We start from the raw sequence: 14,097 nt of genomic DNA on the forward strand, positions 1-14,097 counted from the left end.
TTAGATCAATCAGTGATGATTTGGAGGGGACAATTGTCATTTAGACAATATATAAAGAACAAAAGGAATAAACATAGCATTAAATTGTACATGCAAAAGAATCCAGACAGTTTCGTAAATAAATGCGCTGTGTACACAGGGATGTGTGTTATGGGGGAAAGGGCATGCTGAAAAGATAGTATTATATTTGTTGGAAGAGAAGCTACATGTTGGCCGTAAAGTTTACATGGACAATTAAAACGGCTTTGCTTTAGCTAAAACAATGTTGAATGCAAAACACATCGCACCAGGACACTAAGGGTAAATAGGAGACATACCCCTAAAGACGTGGTATGCCCAAAACGGGGGGAAAGGACACACTACTGCACAATAGTTGGACGGTGTAATGATAGGAAAATTGGAAGGATAGATGAATAAGCTTATATTTCCACAAAATATCCTAATACAATGAAATGTGTGCTGAATGCACACTAGAAAGTACCCTCAAAACCACTGCCAATTATCAAATATAATAGTTGTATGTCTGGGACCGATAGGCAGGACCAGATGTTGTCATATTGTTTGTGTGTTCAAGACTATCTGCTGATGAAAGAAACTATTCTTCCATGTAGTTGACATACTAATGTTAAATTCACATTACCTAGATAATAAATACCCAGGGCATGAAATGTTCTATGATTATACAACACAAATAATAAAAGAGTACTTCCATTAATGGGAGCTACAAAAGGTGTTTGTAACAAATAATGTAAAGACATACACATTGTGCAGAAGTGGGATGCAACTGAAGGTAAGAAGCAGGTTATGAGGAAGTGATGCAGAATGTGTGCTGAATGGTGAAAGCGTACAGATACACCGTACGTTTGCATGGATGTGTCCAGACAAACCTGGATTCTATTTGAACTGCTGCACAATTACACATCTGGAATGTAATAGGATGTCATATCTTCAATGGAAGATCTCTTAGTGTTTGATTTGTAAAGTTTGTTTGTTTAATTTCATAGCCAAGTAAAATGTTGTTACATTGATTGCTCAGAATATGAGCTTTCTGTGCCATATGTGGACTTACTTGTGGTTTGCTATAGAAACATCCCCTCTGCACCTTGCCAACTTATTTGTTATGAGATTGGGTTTCCATAGCACCATATTGCAGGTGAATCCTGTTTCTTTTTATCCGTTTGATAAGTCTTCTGGTGTTTTCAGACACTCAAATCTTTCTCAGTGGGGCGGATTTATTGCTTCTTTGAATTGAATTTTCTTTCCTGTTTGCAATAAAATCGATAAAGCAGAGGCATTGTTAGAATTGTTTCCAATAAATGCATATGACGTGTATGTCACAGCTTGCAGAATTTATCGCAAAATAGGCATGCAGCTAAAGTGTACTTGCATTTCTACATCTGGTACCACCTCTTGTGCAGATGTCATATGCGCTGTCAATATTACATACGTGCACAACATGGACTTACAGGTTTCGCAGGATTATGATTTCAGCTCTCAGCTCACATGCTCATAAGTGTTTGCCCAGAGCAGGGCTGGCCAAACACTGCACAGTGTGCAGACGAGCGGAAGTGCTGCACATGTGCGACAGCAAGTGACAGCGACATCTGTTGTTAGACATCTGTCTTAAATGAACGGCGGTGGCTCCACTTCCCTGTTTGTGGTACAAGCAAGAACGCAGTCTCGTTTCCCCTGGTGACCGTAACCGTAACAGAAGTACTGAGAAATGGCTGGTACTGTAAAAAAGCAAAGGATGGGAGATCTATGTTCTCAGTCGTTTAAAAATGACTGGAACTGCAATTCTTTTTTGTAGCCGTTGGCAAATACTCAGTGTTTGCTGCGCCGCCGAATAATAGGCGGCCAGCATAAGTTTTCAATTGAAAGACACTACAATACATACCACAAAGAAGAGTGTAGTGTACTCAACAGTGAAGAATGGAAAGCAAAATTAATGTCTTTCAGAAAATGGATGAGACACATCTCGATTTTACTGTACCTCAAAGTAACTGATACTTCTTGAACTCTTAGACATAAATGTAACACAAGAAACTATTTTACTGTACAGTGCACTGTTTCCAATTTTCCTGAATGACAACCACACTAAATCTTCACTGCGAGCAAGTTTTAAAATCGCGTTAAGAATTGCACAATCTCGGAAACCTGTTTCCGAAGGGGAGTTCGTGAAAGGGTGCCTGATTGATGCTGCAGAACTTGTCTCCCACGAATGTTAGCAGGTTTCAAGAAATCTGTCTATCCAAACACAGTGACAAGACGTATAAGTGCTATGGCCGGTGATGTGCACAGGCAGCTAATAAATAAGGTTAAAGACTTTCTTGCTGTATCTGTTGCGCTCGATGAAGCAACAGATCTTACAGATGGCTCAGGTTGTGATATACATACGAGGTGTCTATAATGCACTTCGTGTAACGTTTTGGACTTACTACCTTTGAAAGGGGCTACTACAGGTGCGGACTTACTCAAAGCTGTCGAGCAAGCAATGGATGGTGTCAGTATGGACTGGAATCTGTTACTTTTGATAACAGATGGAGCACCATCAATGCAGGGCCATCAGAGGACTCATAGCATGGATGTGCAAAAAGCTAGGGCGCACGGATGAGACGTTGTATGGAATTCACTGCATTTTGCATTGTTTTGCGTACTGTAAACTACCTGAAGACACATGGTCTTACGAATCGCCTCAGGCAATTGGTCAGGCAGTGGCTCAGCTGAAGTCTATAAAACATAAAATTCATCTAATTGTCAGTTATTACGCAGATTTCAGGCGGAACTGATAAGATATAGCAATAATGGTATTGAAATAACAGGTGATTGAGAGGTCTGCAGTTATCATTCTGTTCAGAGGTCAGTGAGACAGAAATTGTGGGTGTAATTGAGGGCACCGAGAATTATAGGAAACCTTGCATTAGTTTAATGTTATTTGAAATCGTGAATAAGGAAGTCACTAAGTGCTCTCTTTCCTAAATACTAGATCAGTACGTGGAGTAAGTCAAGCTTCCTTAATAAAAACCCACGGTTGTTAACTGTATTACTTGTCTTACTGGGTTAAACTTTTAACATAAAAGTAGACATCTCAATGAGTAGACTGTGACAGTATTTTAAATGTTTAATACGTGAAATACCTTCCCATGATTAGCTTGCAAGCTGTGGAAAGAGCACCAGAATGTGCCGTTACAGAGTATCCCAGCAAGGTCTGAGGATATTCCTGACAATGGTAGTATGTCATGCACATGTTTCATAGAGAAATGTCACGTTGTCTTATTGGAAAAATGATACTATGATGTTGCTTGAAAGGATCAGGTGACACAGGATGTCAGAGAAATATCATTCTGCTGTCAGTTCCTTGTCACTACCAGCTGAAACAGGATGGATGGCTTCCCACACCACAATGCCATGAGTAATAAAACTGTGGGTCTCCAAAAGATGGGAAGAATGGGGCCTCTACCCAGCTCACCTTGATATTTGCTGATTTTCATTCCGGGGACAAAGAACAGCAATTCATTGCTTAAACTGTAACACCATTCATCAGTGGTCCAGGATTATGAGGAGATTGGATCACTGTACTGTGATCCTCTCTAGTCGTCGACTGGAAACTTGACAGTTATATCTGCTCTTGTGCTCCCATGCAGTCAGATCTGGAGCACTGTCAGACGAGACTGTCCCACAAATCTATGGATTCCACAATTTGACCAGCTGGCCTGGTGGAGACCTACTATAATGCCCCATTCAGAGTGTTGGGTGCTGATAATGCTATCTGTCCACTTCAGTGATCACTCATTTGATAATTGTTTAAGCTGCTTATACACCCCCATGAAACCTTTTAACACTGTTAGTGTTTTGGCCATTCTACTTGCTAGAAAATTTCAACCCCCCAATCAAAAAGTGGTGTGTACAGAGTTAAATTGACGTCATTCCATGTCTTCCAGATGTCATTTGGTCAGGCAGTATTAATTAATTTTAGTGAATTTAGGGGGTAGTTAAAGGATATGTTGTTAATACAATTATTTTGTTACAGCTCAGAAAACTCTTCAGATTTTCAACATTGAAATGAAGAGCAAAATGAAAGCACATACAATGACAGAAGACGTTATATTTTGGAAATGGATTTCACTTAATACGCTAGCTCTTGTCACTGAGACGTCTGTGTACCACTGGAGCATGGAGGGTAATACAAATTTAAATATATGGAAAAATACTGTAACTTAATAAGTTAGCCACAAACTTCTTATCATTCTCTTTTGTATATAGTGATCGTAATACAATTGTATACAATGTTTTCAGGTGACTCTGTTCCTCAGAAGATGTTCGATAGACACTCAAGCTTAAATGGGTGCCAAATTATTAATTATCGAACTGACCCAAAGCAGTCGTGGTTGCTACTTATTGGAATATCTGCGCAGGTAAGTAATCCAAACAAGCATTTCTAGTGTCACAAAGGTATTCGTCAACTAAGTAATCTTTTTTGTATATTATAGCAAAGCAGAGTAGTTGGTGCAATGCAACTGTATTCAGTTGAACGTAAATGTTCACAACCTATTGAAGGTCATGCTGCGTCCTTTGCCCAGTTCAAGATGGAAGGTAATGCGGAACCATCAACTCTTTTCTGTTTTGCAGTAAGGACACTGCAGGGTGGTAAGGTTAGTGGAGTATTCCCAATTACCTAAACTTAACAAAATAAGTATGTTGTCCACAGTGAGAGCACAATTTACAAATGAGATAAAACGGCTCATATTCAAAAACAAATTTCTCTTTGCAGCTGCATATAATTGAAGTTGGCCACCCACCAGCAGGGAATCAGCCATTCCCAAAAAAAGCTGTGGATGTTTTCTTTCCACCAGAAGCACAGAATGATTTTCCTGTAGCTATGCAGGTTAGTTTTCTCCTTCCTTGTATCTGGCACCATACACCTATAAACCTGTACTGAAGTTTGACCATATTTCTTTCTAGGTCAGTGCAAAGTATGATGTTATCTACCTAATTACAAAATATGGGTACATTCACTTATACGACATTGAAACAGCAGTATGCATATACATGAACAGAATAAGTGGTGATACAATATTTGTAACTGCACCACATGAATCATCAGGGGGAATCATTGGAGTCAACCGTAAAGGACAGGTTTGTGCATAATAAGTTTTTTATGAAAAATCTGTAACAGATAAATTTGGTAATTTGATGTAAGGCAAGATGTGCTAAAGTTCATGGACTGGAGCAGATCTGCTAGTTAATCGTCTCCTTGTTGTAGACAGAGAAAAGATGTGTTAGTTCACACAATAACACAGTTCAGAAAAGATACAGTAAAACTTACTGTTACAGGTGCTGTCTGTGAGTGTTGAAGAAGACAATATAATACCTTACATAAATAGTGTACTGCAGAATCCAGATTTGGCTTTGCGTATGGCTGTACGTAATAATCTTGCTGGTGCGGAGGACTTGTTTGTTAGAAAATTTAATCTACTGTTCCAAAATGGGCAGTATGCAGAGGCTGCCAAGGTATATTTAATTAGTAAGGACCTAGTTCGTTGCTGAATTTTAAAATATGATGATCTATAGTTGTACCCCAATCCATAAATTAATACTGATACATGAATCCAAATTTTTAAGGTTGCTGCAAATGCACCAAAAGGAATTTTGCGAACACCGCAGACTATTCAGCGTTTCCAGCAAGTACCTACACCGCAGGGTCAGACTTCTCCTCTGTTGCAGTATTTTGGTATTTTATTGGACCAGGTGAGATTAAAGAAACCATTTTAAATTAAAAAATGAAGAGAAAAGACTTCTAAGAACATGTATTAAAGTTGGAAGGAGTGCAGTAAATACTCTGCTAAAAACTGAAAGATTTGTTGGTATTCTGGGTACATTCGTGTGTGTCCTTAGTTGCAGAAGACAAGTCATTGAGTGAGACTCTTTGTGCATGCAATTGGTTTTAAGTAGTGAACTAGAAGATTTTATGTAGAATTAGGTGTGCGACGTGGTGGCTGTAACAAACTGTAATGTTAAAAGGTATGTTTTTCAGGGGCAATTAAACAAATATGAAAGTCTGGAACTGTGTAGGCCTGTCCTACAGCAAGGCCGTAAACAATTATTGGAAAAGTGGCTGAAAGAAGATAAACTAGAGTGCTCAGAAGAGCTTGGAGATCTGGTAAAGCAGGCAGATCCCACATTAGCATTGTCAGTATATCTGAGAGCTAACGTTCCCAATAAGGTACGTAGCCAGTAAAGTTACTTAAATAAGTAAACATTGTACTTAGACATAAACAGTTGTTCCTAATATAAATTTTCCAGTAACTTAACTTTAATATAAAAAGTGGTTAAATTTGTATTGAATTAAAACAAATTAAACTACCTTGTAAGATTAATACATAATGTGGTTTGAGCTTTTGCTGTGTTAAAACATAATCATTAAACAAAAAATTCCGTTCCTTACCCCCCTCCCCCCCACCCCTTTTTATTTCATAGTTGCAATTTACACTTCGAGGGTGCTGGAAAAGCTATTTTTGCAAGATTTTCTTGATTCGTACACATTACCACCATTCTAAAGGGATCTCTTGCCTGGCACTTCCTGTATTACTTCATTCAAATTAATGTCAAACTATTTAATATTGTCACCCTTATCCAAGTAAAATTAGTTGTATTTGCCAGGGTTCACTGCACATTTTGTAGCTATAGAGATTACTAATGTGTGTGTAATTCCTTGTTTAATAGATTTCTACATTTCCTCAGTCAGTCTCGTATTTGTCAAAGATATTGCATAAATTTCAGTCAACAAAAATTCTCAGATTAGCTTGCAAATAATAATTTATTCTTAAATTTTTTGCAGGTCATCCAGTGTTTCGCTGAGACTGGCCAGTTCCAGAAGATAGTGTTGTATGCCAAAAAAGTGGGTTACACCCCAGACTACATATTCCTACTGAGAAATGTTATGCGCATAAATCCTGACCAGGGAGTTACTTTTGCGCAAATGTTAGTCCAAGATGATGAACCTCTTGCAGATATAAATCAGGTAAACCACCTGTTGTTGTGTACTGTGGCATGTATCTTGAAGTAACAAGTGTGTTTGCAATGATTATACTAATAATTTGGCTGTTCACACACTGATTGTTGTGATGAATTAAACAGTATGAGTATAAACCACTTGTGCTTCAGCTTAAAAATAGATGTTAAAATAGTTTGCATAGTTGAACCAATCTTAATATAAATACTAAGATAGGAAGAAAAAGATAATTAGTTACTGTTTATTTTTCCTACTACTTAAAATTTTTTCAGAAACTAAACATCTTTAACATTTAGTTGGGGGGGGGGGGGGGGGGTTAAATTTGTGAGCTCCCTTATGAAGCATAAAAGATAAGCATGGCTATGCATTCACTTTGTGTTTGTATAAAATGTACTTAATATTGTGTGCATTTTGCTTTCCAAATTGGATAATGTGAAGTCGTCTGTCACAGACTTCATTTAGCATGAGATTGGATTTTCTTGTTCTCTAACTACTGGACACACAACTAAACAAGCATTTCATCCCTCGTCCACCAGTTAATATGTACTTTCCAGCCACATGCACAGCGTTTACTGTTTTGTGGTTGGGTTTCAGTTGGGCACTCAATCAACATTAAGTGTGATACACTAATCTGAATAAGAGGCAAGATAGTATTGTACATGAATTTTACAGATTGTGGACATCTTCATGGAGCAAAACATGGTACCACAGTGCACAGCCTTCTTATTGGACGCTCTGAAAAATAATAGGCCTGCTGAAGGACCATTACAGACAAGATTGTTGGAAATGAATTTGATGTCGGCACCACAGGTAAAAGAAACATGGTGTATATAAGAGACACTATTACATGTTGCATAACAATTTACAATGTTATTGTATGAATTGGAATCTTCCCCAGGTTGCTGATGCAATACTTAGCAATCAAATGTTCACACATTACGACAGAGCCCATATAGCACAGCTCTGTGAGAAAGCTGGCCTTCTGCAAAGAGCACTAGAGCATTATACAGGTATGTAACTTTTAGTTTTTTACTAAAACTTGTGCAAGTAAAAGGCAGACGAATTCTTTCCTGTAAATTATGTTCAGTACATTGATAACACTGAAAACTTGTGCCAGATTAAGCACAAAAATGTCTCCAAAGTACAGTGTCTAGTTTAGTAATGACAGGTTTTTACAAGAAATGACTCCTCAGAGTAGGAAGATCCATACATTGCTAGTGCAAGTTTTTCCTTGCGTTTAAATATCCACTGTAAAGATAGCCTGATGAGCAGTTTTGACCTACTGTCACTGGCATTTCATGTAATCTGAACATGCTATTCATACTATATTGCAATACAAAATATATGTCCATTGTTACATAGCAGTGCTGTTGGCTAGAGTGCTTCTATGTGACAATTTCTAAATTTTCCAAACTGTCAAGTTTTTGCATTACTTAATGTCCCAGAAGTAAAAAATTTCAAAATTCCTGTCAATAAAAGTATTAAATACAGTGCAGGCTTTCAGGAGTCATGTTTTTCCTTCAGATAAATCATCCTGTTTTAATGTTCAATAAACAGGTTCCATGGAGAAAGTTGGTTGAATTCAGACAGTGCTTAAAAAATAAATGTAGTGCACTTCCTGATACAGCTGAAACAGGTAAACCATTTAATCATGGCTATGCGAACATTGTTCGATGTTAAAGCTCATTCAGTAGAAAAGTGAATGCCAATACCCTCCACATTACTGTCAACTACTTCTATTAAATGTCTTTGTGGATTTCTTTGAAGCTTAAATCATGCCCAAATGTGAAAGTTCCATCAAAATTCAGTGTTCTGTGAAAGGCTTTTTGTTCCAGTAACAGACCACAATATTTGACACCAGGTAATTAATTTTGGTCTGTGATGAATATCTCAGCTACATACACCAAAGACGACGACACATGCATCTTGCTGTAAAAACTGAATCAGACTTAAAAAAGTAGACAGCCAGGTATAAATTTTAGACAAAAGTAAACAATGTGCACAGTGGTAGCACCTACACCCCCCCTTCCCCCCCCCCCTCCCCCCTCTGCCCCAGTTGAATGCCAGCTTTAAGGTGCCATCCAGCAGGCCTCTGCATGAGGTCTTTCCATGGTTTCCAGTTCTCTCCTACAAAACATGGTCACACATTAGCACTATCTGCCACAGTCCAGCCTGACCTAGAACTGATATGTAGCATCTGGATGTTGTAGCCTTCTTTTTGACAGAAAGCTGACCTAGCTGCCTATTTTCATCAGTTGAAGACTAGCAGCATATGGAAACTTACTGCTCTCTCCTTCCTACTCCACACAACTTGCAGTGTAGAGTGTTTCTTTTTATCTGTGTTCACTAGGTCCTGATACTGTCCAGACTGGATTGTGGTTGCAGGCTTATGACCTAGTGGCATCTTCAGCTTTGAAACTGCTAAACCCATAACGTGTCTGCCCATTGTTGTCTTTCAAACTATTCCTGTAGAATCTCCTTGCCCAAGTGGATCTTCCCCTCTTCAGATTCCACATTACCAGCTCTTCATTTCCTATGCAGTTGCCATTAAACTATTGTCCATTCAAGCCACGTATCACATTCTCTTGACACGTGAGGGGTGTCACTCAGGATTCTAGCCCTCGGCCTGGAATTAGCAATTAAAATGCGCCTTGGTTCCTTCTGGCAAGATCTCTATCTCCCCTCCCTGGATTGTATTCCCTCCGTTTCCTTCTTCATTCGCACATGGATAGTACCTAGGCCATGGATTAGGAACATTCTCTTCAAAGGTTTTAAAGTCTTGGCTGCCCTTGTGACCTCCTGGCATATGTTACGTCAGTTAAAAATTTTCAGGGTGCTGCCATCTTTCACACAAATGGCTTTAAAACTGTGGATGACTGGATATGTTTTTACACTGCATGACAGTATGGAGTGCCATTTGCTGCCAGGAATGTGTAGTGTATTTAATGCAGAGCTGACAGCCATTAGCAGAGCCCTCCATTTTATTAAACTGCTGTCCATTGACTGTGTGTCAGTATGAACTGGCTCTGTGAGCTGTTTCCAGAATATTGACTGATACTCTTCTTGCGAAATTTTAGTCTCTGCAATTCATAATCTTCTCGCAGACCTTTGTTGTCCTGACTGCTCAGTTGTCTGACGTCATGTGGGTATCATGGCAATGAACTGGCTGACTGGTTAGAGGAGGACTTACCCACTCCCTGTTCACCTTGCTGATACCAGTAGCCGATTTGTTGGTGCACATGAGAGCTCTGATCACTTAGAAGTGGGGACGACATCTGGTGGGTTACTGCCCCTTCTAATAACAGATAATAAAGGACACTACTGCAGCATGGCACTCCTCCTTCCACTTCTGGAAGAAATCAGCAGCCCTATGTTGTCTCCACATTTGTCATACTAGGTTATTCCATAGTTTTCTGTTGTGTAATGAGCCGTCCTCACATTTTGGCTGTGGAGCCTTGTAAGACAGTAGCTCATACCTTGATGGAAAGCCCCTATCCTGTTAGTCCTCCATGACGAGTAGACTTCTGTACTCACTGCTTCTGATGTTGGTGGACAATTTATGGATTGTCTACCTGGTTCTCAGTGTTCTTTGTAAATGTGGTTTTCATTTTCAGTTATAAGGTTTTGACTGATGTCCAGAGCAGTGGTAGGGTGACTGGGAATGGGGCATCTCTTACTGTCTGGGGATCATAGACGCTACCTGCACGACCAGGCTATTCTTTCGTCCTTATTTTGCTCTGTTTAACTGCTTTCATCTTTGGTTTGCCTCCTTTCTGCTGCACCCAGTTCTCTATTCTAGGTGTTGCACTCTGTAGGATAGTAGTGGATCAGGGGTGGTAAATTTCCTGTTGCATGCAGAGCAGTCTGCTGACTTCCTTAAAAGCCTCATCTGGTTTAATGATTGGCCATACAAAAGAAGTCCATTTTGTTGATAGCCTTCTCACTTATTCTGTTATGAATCTCTCGTCTAGGTCAGAAGTAGGTCTCAGTGGACATCTGTACTTTGGCATGCACCATTCTTAGATTGAGGGGCTGAAGACCTCTGGACACTTTTGTGCTCACTAGAAAATTAGCAGGTAGTAATATAAATCTACAAAGAATTAAAGTTTCTGTAACTGGTCATTATAAGCTTGGCCATTAATACTTTCCCTTTTTAAGGAAAATTTAATTTCCTATCACAGTGAAGAGGTGTCAATACAAAATAAAATGTAGTGACTAATCATGAGTTCAAGGTTTCATATAGAGCAAGTACAGCATCATAGACTACAATTTGACAAATTATGGCCAGTCATTTAAATGCTGCTGTTAAACAGAACTTACTTATTGTACTTGCATTACATATAGTTTTTTATAAAAAAAACTACAGATAAAGAATACCATATGTAAACTCCAACAAAAATAAATACAATAAGAATGAGTGAGCTGTGCCCATGCAAAATTAAACTGAAGTGTTGATATGTTTGGAGTTAGCTCATCCTTGATGTGCCCAAAAAAGCCAGAATAATAATGTGTGAAGTACATTATAAATGGTTTTCATCATTGTCACTGTGGTAAATAAACAATTTTCTGCATGCCACCATAAACGAAGTATTAGTTCAAAAGACGAGCATCGACTGTGCCAAATGTTGTCCATATTAGTTTACATCCATACGTATACAAAGTCCCTAGCTGTGGTATCTGTTCATATGTTTGTGCTAATCTCAAGAACTACTCTACAGATTTTGATATAGGTTTCACTATCTCTTTCATGAGGAAAGTTTCTGGGCATGGAGATAATGCAGAAGGCTGCCAGATTGGCAGGAGCTACTGCTGTGAGGCAGCTGGTTTGAGATGAAGCAGACTTCATAAACAACCTGCAATGCAGGATGCATCACACATTAAGCTAATAAAGACATTTTTATTATAGTTACTGCATAAGGGGGATGAAATGTGGGAAAAGATCATACAGAAAATGTACTGCATGCCTTATTGGTGCTGCAGTCAAGCAGGTGGCAGGTGTCATAGCTCATGCTGCAGTTCCACACATTGGGTGGTGTGGTAGCTAGCTGGTACCACTGGTAAGAGATGTCACTCCATGTGCCAGTTAAATACAGCACAAGAAACATTCGTGCCTCTTGAGCACTTGACTAGTGTGGCCTTCATTTGTGAGAGTAATGGTATTCATTTACCCAATGATCTGATGTAAACCCAAAGTTGACAGCAGTGAGATTCTTTTGGGAAAAAATTGAGGATATTTCGAAAGGAATGGCTAATGGGGAAATGCATGGTGCATTTGTCACAGTAAAAAAATCCACTACAATAGAAACTGGAACTGTGTGAGAAATTGTTTGGGGAAGATGCACTATCAAAGATGAGCATAAAGCTGAAATTGGGGCCTTCTGTCAACAATTAGACCCGTCCCATGTTACAACCAAAAGTTTGAGAGATCCCAAGTTCAGTAGTGCAGAAGTTCCCCCAATTGTGCAAGTCTGTTATTTCTGTTACCAACAAATAGACCTGATTCTTTCAGGATTTCCACATTGAAACTGGTATCAGTAACTATGAGGCAGTTGCAGCAACATTGGTCATCAAAGGGCAATTAAAACAGATAGCAAGTTTCATATGCTCAGTAAACTGAGAGGAAGGTTAGAGAAGTCTGGTAAAAAAGCAAGGAAGAATGTTTCGTAAAACTCGTCTGACTTCTCGTCGGTCTCCTTCGAAGATGTTCTGCCGGAAAAATAGGATCTGTCAAAAACTGTGCGAAATACACATTAACTGCACGATTAAAATTTTTTCTCAGTGAACCAATGTTTAAAGTTAGGAAACAGGAGGAATTCACTTGGGACCAAGTGTGGTGAATAAGGTGGATGAGGAACCAATTCAAATCCCAATCCATGCAGTGTTGCCATTGTTATCACTGCTGTGCGGGATGGAGCATTATTCTGGTGAAAACATTTTTAATGTGCCAGCAGCAGTCTGTTCAGCCAATTCAAGTTCCAAATGATCCAGTAATGAAGCATAGTAGTTGCTTTCTGGTTTTGCCTTTTCCAATAATGTGAAGATTATTCCATGGAAATTTCAAAAGTGGCCATCACTTTAACAGGTGATGAAATGATCTTTGCCATCTTCATCGCACTATCAGCAGCCTTTGTCTGTTGTTTTGACTCTGGTGTATAGTGATGGACCAGGTTTCATTAAGTCGCACATCAGTGCAACAGTCTCTCATAGACTGTGATTAAATATCACCGAAATGCTGGGCTGGATGCACTTCTGGTGGATGGTGAGCAATCATGGCACCCACATCTTGCACATCTTCTTCATAGCAAATTTTCTGTGCATGGTATTATGCACTCGCTCAATTGAGATGCCTAGTCTTGGCAGTCGGACAAATTATGTATTACTTTGACATGGATTTTGTCAATAGTTTTCTTTGTGGTGACCTCAGTTGGACTGCTGAAGTGTGCTTCATTGTCAGACCACGTTTAAAATCATTAACGGAGTGTGGTAGTCACTGATGTTGCAGTATCCACGTGTTCATCCAGGTCTGTCTTGATTTGGGTCGCAGTCTAGCCCTTCACATTTTCAATAAGTCAACACGCCGACCAATTCAGAGCTGTCAACAATGAACTGTATGCTGTACATTGTTGAAATTCTTTGTCATGCTTGGAATAATAAAGCTCACCAACCAAAATCTGCATCAAAAATGATCCTTTCTTTCATGGAAATTTAGCAGACATATTAAACTACCCTTGTTTATAAAAAAGCTTTGCCATCTCGGTGAGGAACTAGAAATATTTAGCTCTGGAGGGAGCATATAGTTTAAAAGAAAAGTTGACCTTGCACTGCATAAACACATACCAAATAAAACCGTTAATGATTAGAGCCCTCCATGATACATAAATGCTGTAAAGAAATGGGCTACTGTGTATGATGGGTATGAAACAAAGTACTGGGCTTCAGAGAGGTGGTGAATGAAACACACTCTTTGCTGTAGAGAGCAATGCATGAATCATTAAACGACTGCTGTAGCAAAATTTTGTGAGGATATCTTCTACAAAACCCAGAGAAATTCTGTTAGTTTGTAAAGGCTGTTAGTGGGTCACAAG

At 39.1% G+C, this 14,097-nt stretch overlaps 1 protein-coding gene across 1 annotated transcript in view; it reads left to right on the top strand.

Moving 5' to 3' along the window:
* LOC126203927 (clathrin heavy chain) overlaps positions 1–14,097 on the top strand; it is a 146,713-nt gene that overhangs the window by 82,291 nt on the left and 50,325 nt on the right. Inside the window, exons 3-13 of the mRNA XM_049938323.1 lie at positions 4,031–4,180; positions 4,297–4,415; positions 4,491–4,652; positions 4,772–4,885; positions 4,963–5,136; positions 5,335–5,511; positions 5,623–5,748; positions 6,035–6,223; positions 6,839–7,021; positions 7,685–7,822; positions 7,911–8,022. Coding sequence (XP_049794280.1) covers positions 4,031–4,180; positions 4,297–4,415; positions 4,491–4,652; positions 4,772–4,885; positions 4,963–5,136; positions 5,335–5,511; positions 5,623–5,748; positions 6,035–6,223; positions 6,839–7,021; positions 7,685–7,822; positions 7,911–8,022 — 1,644 coding nt within the window. The remainder of the gene's footprint in view (positions 1–4,030; positions 4,181–4,296; positions 4,416–4,490; positions 4,653–4,771; positions 4,886–4,962; positions 5,137–5,334; positions 5,512–5,622; positions 5,749–6,034; positions 6,224–6,838; positions 7,022–7,684; positions 7,823–7,910; positions 8,023–14,097) is intronic.

Source organism: Schistocerca nitens, chromosome 9 (assembly GCF_023898315.1).
Source record: "Schistocerca nitens isolate TAMUIC-IGC-003100 chromosome 9, iqSchNite1.1, whole genome shotgun sequence".
Classification (NCBI taxonomy): domain Eukaryota; kingdom Metazoa; phylum Arthropoda; class Insecta; order Orthoptera; family Acrididae; genus Schistocerca; species Schistocerca nitens.